This window comes from Otolemur garnettii, unplaced genomic scaffold (genome assembly GCF_000181295.1).
Source record: "Otolemur garnettii isolate 467f Iridium unplaced genomic scaffold, OtoGar3 scaffold00028, whole genome shotgun sequence".
Classification (NCBI taxonomy): domain Eukaryota; kingdom Metazoa; phylum Chordata; class Mammalia; order Primates; family Galagidae; genus Otolemur; species Otolemur garnettii.
Genome location: NW_003852423.1, coordinates 12,531,757 through 12,547,654, shown reverse-complemented (window position 1 = coordinate 12,547,654; position 15,898 = coordinate 12,531,757). Strand labels below are relative to the sequence as shown.

The 15,898-nt window shown below is 40.5% G+C and overlaps 1 protein-coding gene across 1 annotated transcript in view; it reads right to left on the bottom strand.

Moving 5' to 3' along the window:
- GARS (glycyl-tRNA synthetase) overlaps window positions 1-12,156 on the bottom strand; it is a 47,930-nt gene extending 35,774 nt beyond the window's left edge. Inside the window, exons 1-4 of the mRNA XM_003788551.3 lie at window positions 11,755-12,156; window positions 3,658-3,759; window positions 2,760-2,862; window positions 1,657-1,798 (exon numbers count right to left, since the gene is read on the bottom strand). Of these exons, the coding sequence (XP_003788599.1) occupies window positions 1,657-1,798; window positions 2,760-2,862; window positions 3,658-3,759; window positions 11,755-11,976 (569 nt within the window). The 5' untranslated portion in view covers window positions 11,977-12,156. The remainder of the gene's footprint in view (window positions 1-1,656; window positions 1,799-2,759; window positions 2,863-3,657; window positions 3,760-11,754) is intronic.
- Window positions 12,157-15,898: the final 3,742 nt, after the last annotated feature.

Genomic DNA, 15,898 nt, shown 5'->3' with positions numbered 1-15,898 from the left:
CATTGTTGTTTGGCGGGTCTGGGCTGGGGATGCGAACCCGCCACCTTAGGTGTACATGGCTGGCGCCTTAGCCGGTTGAGCTATAGGTGCCGAGCCTGTGACTAAGAATTTGATAGCTCAGTATAGACACTAAACCATAAGGAAAGAGTTTTCTGCCACTGAAAGCTGTATTGACACTGGTATTACCTGTACACAGTTCCTACTGGTGGAACAAGTAGCTAAAAGAATAGGCAGTCCTGACCTACAGAGCCTTCACCAGGAATTCCTCTTGTTTTAATTGACTGAAATCAAGAAAACCTAAAGGATGTTAATAGTTAAAATCAGGGCTTTACCAGGAAACATTAAGTGAATACTGATGAGATATAAATTGGTAAGAATTCCTCTTTCAGAGTTTTGAGGGTTTTTTTGAGACAGAGTCTCACTATATCCCCCTCCGTAGAGTGCCATAGCGTCACAGCTCACAGCAACCTCCAACTCTTGGGCTTAAGCAATTCTCTTGTTTCTGTCTCCCAAGTAGATGGGACTACAGGCGCCCACCACAACGCCAGGCTATTTTTTGGTTGTAGTTGTCGCTGTTGTTTGGCAGGCCCTGGGTGGGTTTGAACCCACTAGCTCCGGTGTATGTGGCTGGCGCCCTAGCCACTGAGCTACAGGCACCAAGCCTCAGAGTTTTATATTCAAGAAATTCTATGGGCGGCACCTGTGGCTCACAGGAATACAGCACTGGCCCCATATACCGGAGGTGGCAGGTTCAAACCCGGCCCTGGCCAAAAACTGCAAAACAAAAAGAAGAAATTCTACCCTACTTTCAATAATGTTGTTAGGAATAATCTTAGTTTTTGCACTGAAATGTCAATACAAATAGTAAAGTATTTAATACACACACCTTTGCTTAGAACTTCTAAGAACTTATACTAAGGAAATAATCAGGGATATACACAAAAATCCATCTATCAAAATGTTCACTAGTGGGTGGCACCTGTGGCTCAGTGGGTAGGGTACTGGCCCCATATACCAAGGATGGTGGGTTCAAACTTGGCCCCGGCCAAACCGCAACCACACACACACACACACAAAAAAAATAGCTGGGCGTTGTGGCAGGCACCTGTAGTCCCAGCTACTTGGGAGGCTGAGGCAAGAGAATTGCTTAAGCCCAAGAGCCAGAGGTTGCTGTGAGCTGTGATGCCACAGCACTCTACCAGGGGTGACAAAGTGAGATTGCCTCTAAAAAAAAATGTTCGCTACAGTCAAAAAACAGAAACACCTTAAATGCCTATAATATGTAACCAACTTAATAACCTGGCTTAATAATAATAAAACAGAATTAATAACCATAAAACAGAATTCTTTGCTGTCACTAAAAATGACTGCAATAAATATTTAATGACATGAATAAATGTTCACCTACATTAACTGAAAATAAATGGTATACTGCTAACACTGAAATATATGGGAACATAAAAGAAAAAAAGTCTGAAAGAATAAGCACAACAATTTTAACATGGCTATCTGTGACCAATAAGTATTAAATATATATTTAGAAAGTTTATTCTATACTTTCCATATTTTCTACATGAACATAGGATAGTTCTTTGCAATCAGAACGTTATTTTAATATGTGTATTAAAGAATTTTCTGTCTCAAATAGAATCTTACTTTAAAACTGGCTCAGGGGTGAGCATGGTGCAATCTATCTCCAGGATCTGCTCCTCTTGGATAAAGTGCTGCCTCCAGGCCTGAATGATATTGTTCTTCAAAGCACATCCCACTGGCCCAAAGTCATACAGACCACTAACACCTGTAAAATATGAAAGGAAAATGTGCATTTTCCCTTGTTACTCCCAACAAATACAGACAAGGACATATAAGATTTCAGGTACTCCCCTCAAATGCATGCAAGTCAACAATTCAAATCCCTCAATACCAAAGACCTTTACTTCCAGTTAGCTCAGAGAGGTAAAATACAAAAGCTTTTATTCCACTTACTACTTCCATATTTATAATTTCAAATAGAAATGGCCCAAAACTTAAAAGAAGTTCCCCTAAATGTAAAAGAATAAGAAAGCAGATTATAGCTTTTTGCCTAGAAATTCGAAAATAATTTCTCACACCAGCTGCTAACAATGACCTAAAATTTTAGCACCCAAGTCTCCAATTTATTCTTGGATATTTAAGCCTCAATTTAAACCTTAAGAAGTTAAACATTTAGAGATTTGTGCAGCCAAACCTGAATCAAGTTTCACTGGCAAAGTGCTAAAAGTCTAATGTAATTATCTGTTGACTATGAAGAATATTGTCTATTTAATCAATGAATTGTGTTTGCCTATATACCTTCATACAGCATTCAGAAAGATGTGATTTATCTACATATCTACGAAGAATAAGCTAAGAACTCTGTTGTATCCCTGCCCTTGTGTGGAGGGGCACAATACAGTTAGCCAGTACTGCAGCGGCCCTCTAATACTCCCAAGTTTCCACTGTATTTTAAAAGAGTATATAAGTACATGGACACACCAAATGCTTAATACTTGGGGCCCCCAATAATTCCCAATGGAAAAAAGTAGTCTTCAAGACTAAATACAGTGGAGAGCAAGAACAACAGGTATAATACCAAATGGTGACTCTAAAACAAATAAATACAAAATATCTTTTATGTGACCTGATACAATTAGATTTCCACTGGCAATCCAAGTTCTCGATTTAAGAACATATTGGAGTCACTAACGACACAACTGTTCTTTCTATCATTATCTCCCTACCTCCATAAATAGCAAAAGCTTGATCATAGAAAAACCTCCTCTTCAGGGTATCTTCCATTTTTGCTCTGTCTACAATGTCATCTTTGGGCTGCAGTGCCAGCTCCTGTGAGGGATAAATATAAAGTGGATAATTGGAAGGGTGGGTAGGAATTTCAACTCTATACATGAATTTAATTTATTCCTAAGAGGAATTCAATATAAAATTCATGAAACAGAAAAGATGTTGATAAGTTAAAATAATAGAAGCCTTTGCTTTTTTTTCCCCTCTAAGTAATGCCTGATCTTAGCCAAAAGGCCAAGAAGCAATTCCCCTTTGAGTAACAAAAAAGATACTTTTACTTAATTACTTAGGAAAGCATATGATCATTTCTAAGATTATAAGACTACGCTTACTTGGATGTAAATGATGATAAGCAATATAAGCAAAATCTAAATATTTGATGGATCAGTACAGCAAAATGGTGACTTTAAAAGTTGCAAAAACTATTTAAGTTTGGTGTTGGAGGTTTATTGTCTGAAAGGTTTGGAAGCAGGTATAAGATGGATATAACTTTTACTTAAAAGGAAAAAAACCTTTTAAACAACAAAACCAGGCATAGGAGAATTTATAGAGACGAGCACAATGCCTTCCAGGGAAGTTCACGTAGCCTACGGAGTCCAGACTTTGGGACTGTTGGCGCCAAGCATTTGGAAGTCTCATAGGAAAGCTGACACTCTGAGTTACACTTTGAATGATGAGGAACCTGCCAGTTAGGGAAGGAGGAGAAGGTATTTTGGATAGACAGACCAATGGTGCTTATTCTGAAACTTTTCTATGTCCCTCCCACTCAAAATGATTAAATAAAGATGAGTAATCCTGCACCTATCTGTGCTCCTATTTTGCCGTCCCAGGACTCACCTTTGCTTCCAGAATTCTCTTCCGGGCTTTGAGCTCAGCAACCGCTTTGTCTATGTCTACTTGGGGAGCTTTATCTTCTTTCAATTTTCGCACAAGATCTCCCTAGCCAACAAAGAGAATTTATATTCAGGATTGAGTTTAGAAGTCAAAAATGTCAGGAATGTGTTTTTAGCCTTTAAAAAAGTATCTGCGTTAAGAATGATGCAATTCAAATGTGAATAATGTAAAAAGTCATTATGAATAACTGAAGGCCTCTGACTTCAGCATCTATAATCCAGAAGAACATATAGACAAATTAACAAATAACTGTGTCTTTCTTCAGTGGGGGTTAGGGGATAAAAAGGAGGCAAGAAAAGCATTGATAAAAAGTAGGAAAGAGCAAGATTTGTACTGGCATCACAGAAGAACCAATTAACAGACTATCCTCCTCTTGAATCTCTCTTCTCTTGCTTACCAAAACAAATAAACAAACAACTACACTTAGTTCTACCTACTTCTCTGACCTTCTTCATGATCACTACCAACTCATCTTCCTTTGCCCCTTCCCTTTCCTTATTGTTGGGATTTTTTCCTTGCTAATTTTCTGAAGTATTTTATTCACTTTCAACAACAATACAGACTCCACGTTTACAGTAATGTGGCTGAATAGGTAATGTGAGAAAACAAACAGAACACTATCTAAGTGATATGAGAAACTGAAGTTGGTAAGTGGACTGAGCCCTTGGACACCCAACAGGAGCAATTATTGTCTGGATGAGCAGACCTTCCACCCTGGCCTCGTAGGATTTTCCCAGATTAAGGTTATCAAATCATTAGTGCTCCACTTAAAATTTAAAAACCCATGAGGAAACAAGCCACCATGAGTAAGAGTCAGCAGAAATGAAAGCAAAACTAGATCCCCCAGGTATTAGAATCATCACTTATTTTTAAATGCTTAACATGTTTAAAACAAAGAAGGAATTAAAAATATGAGCAATAATAAGAAACTATGAAAAACAATCAGGCAGCCTGAAAAAAAGCAATATTGATCATGTAGAAATGAATCACTAAAATTAAAAACTCTCCCATTCTAGCAATTGAAAAAAAAAAAGAAAAGAAAAAAATGAACAGGTTAAACAACAGATCAGACAGCTGAAAAATTAGTGACCTACAAGACAGACCTAAAGAATTATCCAGATTAGCATTGAATTAAAAAATATAAAACAGAAGTAAAAAGACATCCAGAAGAGAATGAGTCTAATACTCATCCAGCCAGAGTACAGGTGAGGAAGCTGCAGAAGAAAAGTCTGAAGCTAGCAGAGACTGGTTCACGAGGATTAAGGAAAGACGCTGTCTCCACAACCTAAAAGTGCAAGGTAAAACAGCAAGGGCTGATTTGAGACAGAATCTGCTCCTGGTAAAAACACTGAGCACACTGTTGAAATGACAACAAAGGATTTAGAACATTACATAAATTTAGTTGATAAAGCAGTGACAGGGCTTGAGGACTGACTCCAACTTTGAAAGACGTTCTACTGTGTGCAAAACACTATCAAAGGTAATCACACACTACAGAAAAATCTTCCATGCAAGGTCAACCAATGTGGAAAACTTCACATTAAAATAAGAAATTACCTTATTTTAACAAGCTGCCACAACTGCCCAGCTTTCAGAAACCCTCACCCTGATCAGTCATCAGCATCAAGGCAAGACCCTCCACCAGCAAAAAACAATTCACCGAAGGGTCAGATGATGGTTAGCATTTTTAAGCAATAGAATATTTTTAAATTAAGGCATGTACATTGTTTTTTAGCTAGAATGCTACTGCACACTTAAGAGACTACAATATAATGTTAATATAACTTTTATGTGCACTGGAAAACCAAAAATTTATGTGACTTGCTTTATTAGGATATTTGCTTTGTTACATCTTTACTGTACTGCAGTGTTCTGGAACCAAGCCCACCATATCTCTAAGGCATGCCTATGGTTATTCCCCTCATTCTGCCATCACATACAAGTATGGTCTTTTATACAAGCAGTTTTTATTCTATCATGTTGACCTCTCTAGCTAAAGCAACATCCCCAGTCACCTAATTTCATTTCATCTTCTTCATTATAAAATCTGAGATGACCCTATGAATGTATTTGCTTATATCAAATTAGGACAGGAATTCTGGCATGTTAATTCTGGCACTCAAATATGTGCTGACAGGTACCACAAACTAAACCTAGCACCGTGCCAAGTACTAACTATGCTATAGATATCACTGGCTTATTCTTTATTCACTTTTCTACCTGTCAGAACACCTATCTCATAAGTGTTCATTCACTGACTGTGCTACTGGGATGAGAAGACTGTGAGAGCCTTTCTTCTGAAACAGTAGCAGTAGTAGTAGTTCTTTCTGAATGTCTGAAAGTAGGCAAGTCTTTCTCTTCAACATCTCCCACATATATTATGCACAGGCACTCCCATGCAGTCTAGTCTCCCATCTAGTCTCTCTTGGAGCGTCTCAAAGGACACTAGCAATCAAATCCACAAGTCAACAGGTAGAAAGTAATTTAAAATTCATTGTCCAGAATCACCTTTTTTCTTTTAAGGGTCAAGGACAAAATCAGGCACACACAGACTCAAGGCTAGCTATTTATACAGAAGTAGTATGAGAGTGAGGATTCCTACTCTGAGTTAAAGCTTCAGTGAGGAAGGGAAATAGTCATATTTATTCTCAATAACGGAATAATTAAAATCATGGTTTATAATGATCCAGTTCTGAAAACAAAAGAATTTAAAGTGATCTAGACACAGAATCAAAGTACCTAAGGATTCCTAATTTCTAATTATTTTTCTCCATCTCCCAACTGTATTTTAGGGTTTTGTGTGTGTGTATGTGTGTGTGTGTGTGTATACTGAATGAAACTGATGTGAAATATCATCAACATCTCTAAATTACTCTTAGGAAACATCCACTAGAGGCTTAGTTCCTGAATAAATTACCATAATGATATATATTAGAACTAAGAGTCTGTGATTATAAAGCAGAGTAGTTATTACATGAGGAAAGTATTCCAAGGGATCTTCCTCTTGGATCCTTCATATATATTCATGGGGCATATTCAGTTTGCCAAGAAAAACAAGAAAACATCCCCTCACCTCTGTAAGATGTTTGGTTTTACACACATGACTAGAAATTTGTCAGGATTGAGTTCATCTCCAGATTGACAAATGTTTTTATTGACAAATGTTTTTATTTGACCTTTGTAGTTTAAGCAAGAGCTTTAACAGACACTCTCTGTTGAGAAAATCAAAGCAGAGGAAAAGCCATGGCTCTTCATGCTAAGTCTTCCCAGTACTACTAAGATCTGAGTTTTACTGTGTTGCTCCCAATTCCAATAAAAATAATCTTTAATGCTGAAACACAGGGCCCAGCACAGTGGCTCACGCCTATAATCCTAGCACTTTGGGAGGCCTAGGCTGGTGGATTGCCTGAGCTCACAGGTTCAAGACCAGTCTGAGTCAAAGTAAGACCCTGTCTCTAAAAACAATAGCCAAGCATTGTGGCAGGCACCTGTAGTCCCAGCTACTCGGGAGGCTGAGGCAAGAGAATCACTTGAACCCAAGAGTTTGAAGTTGCTGTGAGCTATGACACCATGGCACTCTACCGAGGCAACAAAATGAAATTCTGTCTCCAAAAACAAAATGCTGAAACACACATTACAGTATTATCCACACACCTATTCATATCATTAGTGATCTAGATAGTAAATCAAAGACCTCCAAAGAAATCATTTAAAAAGACTTTACTATTATCTTATCAGAAAACATCAATTCTTTTATGAAGGTTCAAGTATTATCTGACAATCACAAGAAAATATATGAGCTTAATGCCAGCAATGGTTTGATAAAACCAGCACTCTAATAAACTACAATCCTTTCAGAATAACGCCTAATATTTTACAATTTACTATGTAGCGTGGGTAGCATTCTCAGCATTTTACGTAACGATCTCATTTCCCCCCCATATTTATTTTCTTCAGTACCCATTTTTGGTAGTGAAAGGTGGATTCTTTCATGTGTTAGTTTTCTATAGCTGCTGTAACACAGTACCATGGACTGGTTGACTTAAATAAGAGAAAGTTACTGTCTTACTTCTGGATGCTAAAAGTCAGAGATCATGGCATTGGCAGAGTTGGTTGCTTGTGAGGACCGTGAGGGAGAATCTGGCCTGTCCCTCTGTCCTTTTCTGGTGGTTTATTGGCAATCTTTAGCATTCCTTAGCTTATAGAAGCATCACTCCAATCTTAGCCTTCATCGTCCCATGGCATTCTCCTGTGTCTGTCCAAATCTTCATAGCCATCTCATTTTAATGTTTATAATTCTAATTCCATGTTACGCATGAAGAAGTCTGGCTATGTAAAGGTTAAATCATTTGCTTATGGTCAGCAGCTAATAGATAGCAAAGTTAGGATCCAAACACTGGAAATACAACTTCAGATCCAACATTCTGAATTATACTAGGCTATATTATGCTAGCATCAATCTTTGGCAACATAAAAAGTAAGCAGGTGTATAAAGAAAGTCCATCTAGCAAGTCTTCAAAACATTTTCTATCTCAACAATTATGTTCCGCCACAGGTTAAAAAAAAAAATCCTCCTTGGTTTTCATTCTAGTTACTTTGTTAGACCATCACCTAAATCATTTTAGAGTAGCCTCTTAAGTACAGACAATGACAATGAAAACATCTCACCAAATTTCTATGCAAGTTCCTCTCTAAACCTCAGATCAGGTAAAAATCACCTTAACAGATCCTGCTTGCACTGAGAGACTTTGAGCCATACATTTCTTCAACTACTGAATATCACATAACATACAGACAAAGCCAAAGTGGGGAAAAAGCAATTCTAGACAGGAGAGAATGGTCAACAGTTACTTGCGGAAGATAGAGAAAATGATCACAGAAAAGTTCCCCTTAGGGTACTAGGCAAGAGGAGTGGTAGAGGCCAAAGGAAGAGTGAGTGATGGACAATGAGAAAGTGAAGGCAGTGAGAGTATGGGAGAAAATCCTTGGCTATAAAAGAAAAAACCCACTGGAGAAGTGGAGCTGTATTCCAGACAGCAGCCCAAACCTGTCTTCATATAATTCAGATACTTCCATTCCCATAAAGCATTGATTCTAAAACTCTGCAATGTCAGGACTCTTCCACACTGCTAAAAGTCACTGAGGACACCCCCCCACACACACACACACACTCTCAAAGATTCTGTTTATGTGGACTGTTTCTATCAGTATTTACTGTAGTTTAAATTAAGATGGAAATTTTAAAAATGTTTATCAATTCATTTAAAATAATAAAAGCTCAATATATGTTAACATGCATAAAACATTTTTACAAAAATAACTATTTTCCAAAGTATACAACAGTGAAAATAACAATTTTATAATTCCACAAATCTCAATTTTTAGCTTAACAGAAGATCTAGATTCTTGTATCTGCTTCTTTTGCAAGTATATGAAGAAAATCATATGTAAAAGGGAGAATTTTAAAATGCTTTTCAGATAACTATAGATACTCTTCTTTGATACGACATCAAAACTCTGACAAGTTCTGTCTTCAGGATTATTATTATTATTTTTATTTTTTTTTATAGAGTCTTACTCTGTTGCCCAGGTTAGAGTACCATGGCATTTGCCTAGCTCACAGCAACCTCAAACTCCTAGGTTCAAACAATCCCTCTGCCTCAGCCTCCCAAATAGCTGAGACTACATGCTAGCTCCTTTTTGTTTTTAGTTGAGATGGGGTGTTACTCTTGCTCAGGTTAGTCTCAAACTCCAGAGCTCAAGTGATCCTCCCGCCTCGGCTTCCTAGTACTAGGATTACAGGCTCAAGTCACCATACCCAGCCAAGATTATTTCTAGGAAATTATAGCAATGAATTTTTTGTACTCTGTTACCTAAATCCACTAATGTAGACTCTGAATGGATCTTTTATCAATTTATAACATCAGGTATTGGGTACTTGGAAAATATTGGTTGAGTTCTAAAGACTTTCCAAATATTAACCTATTTATGATACAATATCAAAACAACCCACATTTGCTAATATTACCACTTATCTCTCATTAGGAATGTCTTTTGTACTGTGAAGCTGCCAGACTCACAGTAACAAGTTTTCCAAAATTCCAAAATTTTCCCAAAGCTCTAATTTTATTATTGGCCACAAATACTATTAGTTGTTTTCTTAAAGTGACAAGCTCACTTCATTCATTTTCCAGATCAGCAAATATACATGAAACATATACCACTAATAAGACCAGTTGTTAAGTACCTTAAAAATCCCATTCCAGGGAGAGCTACAACTGCACAAACTTCAAAATGAAAATATGTAAAATGGACAGATGTTACAGTGTAGCTCACTTCCTCATATGCAATAAAGATAATGAGACGATTTTTAAATTCTCTTCCATTATACTGGACTCAGTATAACACAACGTTTCAGGCAATTAATTAATTGATATATGTCCTTGGAAAATTTTTAAAAAAAAAGAACCAAACTAACTTACATAAGTTAATTCACATATTCAGAAATATCTTAAAGTACAAAAAAATTAATCAAGACAATATAAACAATTCATGAGACAGTAACAGTATGGGAAAGCTGTTCCATCATCAGCGTTCACTTGAGTTAACTAAATGCAGTCTTACTATGGTTGGATGATTTGCACTGCAGTTCCAGGCTAACGTGGCAGAGGGAGGGGTTTGGGTGTGTAGGGGTTTTTTTTTTTTTTCCCAAATTAGATATATTCTCCTTTCCAAAGGGAAATACATTTTTTAAAAATTGAGATTTACTAAAAAGACAAAGGAACCACACCTAATTTTATTTGAGAGTGGGAAGGTGGGTAGAGGGAGACAGAATATGAATACAATGTTCTGATACCAATAATAAAAAAATTTAAGCCCACAGTGAAATTTCAAAATAAAAGACTATTAAATCAGACTCAAACTAGTGACAAGTAGAGACTGCAAAGTGGCAGAATTTGCTGAATTTGCGGCAGCGGTGTCCCGAAAAATTACACCCGAGAGAGGGTTCCTCCCTCTGTAGCTAAGGCAAATTATTGCATCAGGCGCCTGCCTATGCAGGAGAAACCCGTTCGGTGTTTACTACTAGGTCATCGATCCCTAGGATTCTACTGCAAGCTTTTACCTAAATGGATAAGAGAATCATTTGAAAGAATCTTTTCCTTGCCCTCTCTAAATTCTATTCTTTATACAATACCCTCGGAAAAGGAGGCCTTTATTACTAAGCCACCAAATCAGTCCTCCAGCCTTCCCTCCCTTCCGCAAAATCAAATTTCAAGATGTTCCATAATAAGGATGGCTGACTTCACCAAGTAACTCCGCAGTATTTGCAGTTCTCCGGGCTTATGATCTGGGAGCTCGCTACTTTCAAAGGGCCTTTTCAGAAGCCAGAAAAGACGACAGGCGCGAAGGATGCTGAGTTCTCCGCATTATTAGAAAAGAAAGTTCGACACCTCCTCACATTCACGTTTCAACTCTATTTTCTCAGCCAGTTGTTCGGCTAACTAAGCACTGAATGAAGAGAGATGCAAAGGAGGAAATACAATTCAACGCATCCTGAACATTAAAGAAGTAGAGTCTGGCCCGTAACGTGAAAGAACTGGCAGCTTCAGCTCCTCATAGACTAGGGAATTAGGAACCTCTACACCCAGGGTGCACAGAGCCCAGCAGAGCCTGGAAAACTGAAGTTAAGGTTATTAAGTTAGCACACCAGGAGAGCCAAAGTGGGTTACACATTCCAGTCCCATTGGAGACAGGGCAAGAGCAGGGATTGGGAAAAGAGAACAGCTCGGGAAGACAGGGGCGCAGACTGAGGGCATCGAGGGAGTCATCCAAAAAGAGGAGAAGACAGGGGATGCAAGAGAAGGAAGGTGGCCGACGCACAAGGGACTTTGGTCCCAAGTGGGGAAGCGAGGAAGACACCAGAGTATGAAGGGAAGGGGGTAACCGACGAGGTAGACGGGGGCCGTGGAGGAAGGATACCAGAAGAAGGCTTTAGGGAGGAGAGAGGGCACCCAAGTGGAGGGCACGAAACGGCGGTACCTGCTGGCGCACGGCTACTCTGAGAGGTGCCAGCACCTCCTCAGCCCCGGCGCCGTCCATGCTGCTCCCGGAGGCGGCGGCGGGGTGTGAGGTCGGGGCGCGGGCGGGAGCGCTGAGGAGCCGGCGGGGTGGGAGCAAGGCGTGCGCCGGGAGCCGGGGCTGCAGCGACAGCAGCAGAGCGGCGCGAACAGCTCTAAGCAGCGTTGGGCGCGGAGAGGGCATGAGCCGGCAGCCCTGGGCGGACGGGAGGGGGCGGCGGCGGAAGCGGCGCGCGCGCCCCGGCCCGGAGCATGATGAAATCGCCGCGTAAACGCCGCGGCGCGCGCGCAGCCGCACATTCCCCACCCCGTGCGCGGCGTCGGGTTGCCGCCCGCAGATTCGACACAAGACCCGGAAGGAGCCGGCGGAGGGCTTGGCTGGGCTGCAAGCTGACAGATCTGCGTAGAGATGCGTCAAGCCACCCAAGCCGAGTGGACATTCAAGGACACAGCCCCATACGAGAACTGCAGATCGAGACGCCCAAGGACCCTTGAAAGCATAGGCTTGTACATGGGCGCTTGACGCTGGCTCACTTGCACATTTCTGTTGCTGTTCCTTCGCACCATGCGCCTGAAAAGGGTCGTAAAATGTCAAATCAGATAGAGACTTAGTCTTAATATTGCGCGGACGAGAAAGCAAGCCCACAGAAGTTAACGATTTGCCCGGGGTCATACATCCACGGCTCACCAATGTTAAAACAAAGCCTGGGGAAAGGGGAGGAGGAATTAGAGGCTAGGGTCATCAGAAGCTTTTTAGAGAAGTAGATTCCGGCCTGCCTTTGCGGAGCACTCATGATTTGGACAAGCCGAGATACATACGGAAAAGCAAGAGGTAACAAAGGAAGAGATGAGAAAAATCTGGGAAACATAACTCTGGAGTGTGGGGATGAGAATCTCTGTGCCCCATAAATCCCTCCACTTGGAGTTGTCTCAGCTGACCAGCTATCCAGAGATGGCTTCTTCCTGTTCCAATGGCTAATGAGAGAGAAAGAAAGTATGAGACACCCTCTTCCCTCTCCTTAACACAGTTCCTGTAACAGGGCACCGGGCAGGCTGACTCCATGCTTATTAAAAATGTTTTCTGCTGACCAAGTAGTTGTTACAGACAAAAGCTGTAGGGGCCCTTTTCCTAAGACAAGGTGCTTTGAACTTATCCTGTTCAATGTATGTTTATCTTGCTCAATCGCTTACACCAACCCCCTGAAGACCAGGGAGCCGGGCAGGAGGGAGGAATGGAGATAAAGGATACTATAGCCTTGAGATGGTGCCAGGCACCATCACCCCTAGACTGGGGCGAGCGAAATAAGGACTTAACAAGCTAGTGCTGTAAGAATTGTTTATCTTTCTGCTAATTGCTAGACCTGCTTCTGTAAAAAAACGTCGGTCATGAGAACCGGCTGCCTGCTTGCTTGCATCAGCTCACATAGCCCACCTTATGTATACCCTGAAAATATTTAGGTCGAGGCTGTTCTCTAGGTCCTTTTCTGGGGCGGTAGAGTCAGCCGCTGGCTGGCTAATAAAAGACTCCAGTCAGACACTTTAATTTGTCCGGGTGGTCTTTTCTCACCCCACAACAGTAGGTAGTTGGAAAAGGGGAATTCCCGCTTCTTGATGGGACAGTTTGATTTTTTTTCTTGCTGTTTTGTTCAAGTTCTTTGTAGATTTTAGTTATTAGACCTTTTCATATTAACACCTTTAGAATATTTTCTCCCATTCTGCAGGGTGTCTATTTGCTCTGCTAATTATTTCCTGTGTAGAAGGTTTATTATTATTATTATTATTATTGGGGATTCATTGAGGGTACTAGAAACCAGGTTATACTGATTATGCAGAAGGTTTTTGATTTAATCAGGTCTAGACCCATTTATTTATTTTTTTGTTGTTGCTGTGATTGCCATTAGGATCGTCTTCATAAATTCTTTGCCTAGATAGCTTAAAGAGTTTTTTTTTCAACATTTTCATCTAGAATTCATATGGTTTCTTGCCTTACATTTAAATCCTTTATCCATCTTAAGTTAATTTTTGTAAGTGGTGAGAGATATAGATCTTCTTTCATTCTTCTGCATGTGGCTATCCAATTTTCCCTATTTATTGTATAGGAACTCTTTTCCCCAGTGTATATCGTCTCTTTTGTCAAAAGATCAAATGGTTATAAGTAGAAGGGGTTTTGTTCTGGTTTTGGTTTGGTTTGCTGAGACAGAGTCTTACTCTGTTGCTACAATGCCATGGTTGTCAGTCTAGCTTACAGGAATCTCAAACTCCTTGGTTCAAGGGATCCTCCTGCCTCAGCCTCCAGAATAGCTAGGACTACTAAGTAGCTGGGCCCAGCTAATTTTTTTCTATTTTTAGTAGAGACTGAGTCTCACTCTTGCTAGGCTGGTCTTGAAGTCCTGAGCTCCAATGATCCTCCTGCCTCAGCCTTCCAGAGTGCTAGAATTACAGGTGTGAGTCACCACACCAGGCAGTGGCTGGCTTTACATGTATATCTGAGTTTTCTGTTCTGCTCCATGGGTCTATGTCTCTATATTTGTGCCAATTCAAAAAAAGGACAACTGGCCAATAAACATATGTTTCTATTTCAGTAATCATCTGAGAAATTCAAATTAAAACAATGAGATACCACCTTACTCCAGTTAGAAAGCCATTTATCAAAAAGTCCAAAAAGCAATAAATGCTGGCATGGATGCAGAGAGAAAGGAACACTTATACACTGTTGGTGGGATGGCAAATTAGTACAACCTCTATGGAAAACCGTATTGAGATTACTCAAAGAATTAAAAGTGGACTTACCATTCAATCCAGCAAGCCCACTATGGGTATCTACCCAAAGGAAAAAAGTGTCTTTCATCAAAAGGACATGAATGTTTATTGTAGCACAATTCCCAATTGCAAAGATGTGGAATCAATTCATGAGCAGATTAACAAAATGTGGTATATGTTTACCACTGAGTACCACTCAGCCATGAAGAAAGATGACTTAATAAGTTTTGTGGCTCGGCGCCTATAGCTCAACCGGCTAAGGCGCCAGCCATGTACACCTAAGGTGGCGGGTTCGAATCCCCAGCCCGGACCCGCCAAACAACAATGACGGCTGCAACCAAAAAATAGCCGGGCGTTGTGGCGGGCGCCTGTGGTCCCAGCTACTTGGGAGGCGGAGGCAGGAGACTCGCTTGAGCCCAGGAGTTGGAGGTTGCTGTGAGCTGTAATGCCACGGCACGCTACCCAGGGGGAGAGCTTGAGGCTCTGTCTCAAAAAAAAAAAAAAAATAAGTTTTGTAACAATTTGGACAGAACTAGAGACCTACCCCAGGTGAAGCATCTGAACAATGGAAAACAAACAATATATGTACTCACATTTTTTGTCTGAGACAAAGTCTCACTTAGTCACTCTTGGTAGAGTGCCAGGGTATCACAGCTTACAGCAACCTCAAACTCCTGGGCTTAAGCGACTCTCTTGCTTCATCCTCCCAAGTAGCTGGGACTACAGGTGCCCACCAAACTCCTGGCCATTTTGTTGTTGTTGTTGCAGTTGTCATCATTGTTTAGCTGGCCTGGACCAGGTCCGAACCCACCAGCTTCCGTGCATGTAGCCTGCACGTAACCACTGTGCTATGGGAGCCGAGCCCACATGTACTCACTATTAAAATGGAACTAACTGATAAGCACACCTGTGCACAGGGGGAAATAAAACTCAATGGAGATCAACTGGGGTGGGGGGAGGAGGAGACAGATGAAAAACCACCTAACAGGGGCCTGTGGCTCAAAGGAGTAGGGCACCGGCTCCATATGCCAGAGGTGGCGGGTTCAAACCCAGCCCCGGCCAAAAACTGTAAAAAAGAAAAAAAAAAGAAAGAAAAAAAAAAACTACCTAATGGGTACAGTGAACACTTTCTGGGTGACAGACACACATGTAAGTCTGATTCTAGCATTATAAAAGCAACCAATATAACTGAAATCATTCATACCCCCATGATATTATAAAAAAGAAAAGCTGGATTCCCCAAAAAAGGCATAAAATGAAAATGATGTAAAATGCCAAACGGTACTCTGGGACTCCCCTACACTGCTAAAGACAGTGTCCGCTAGTGTAGACACTTTTGAGAACTC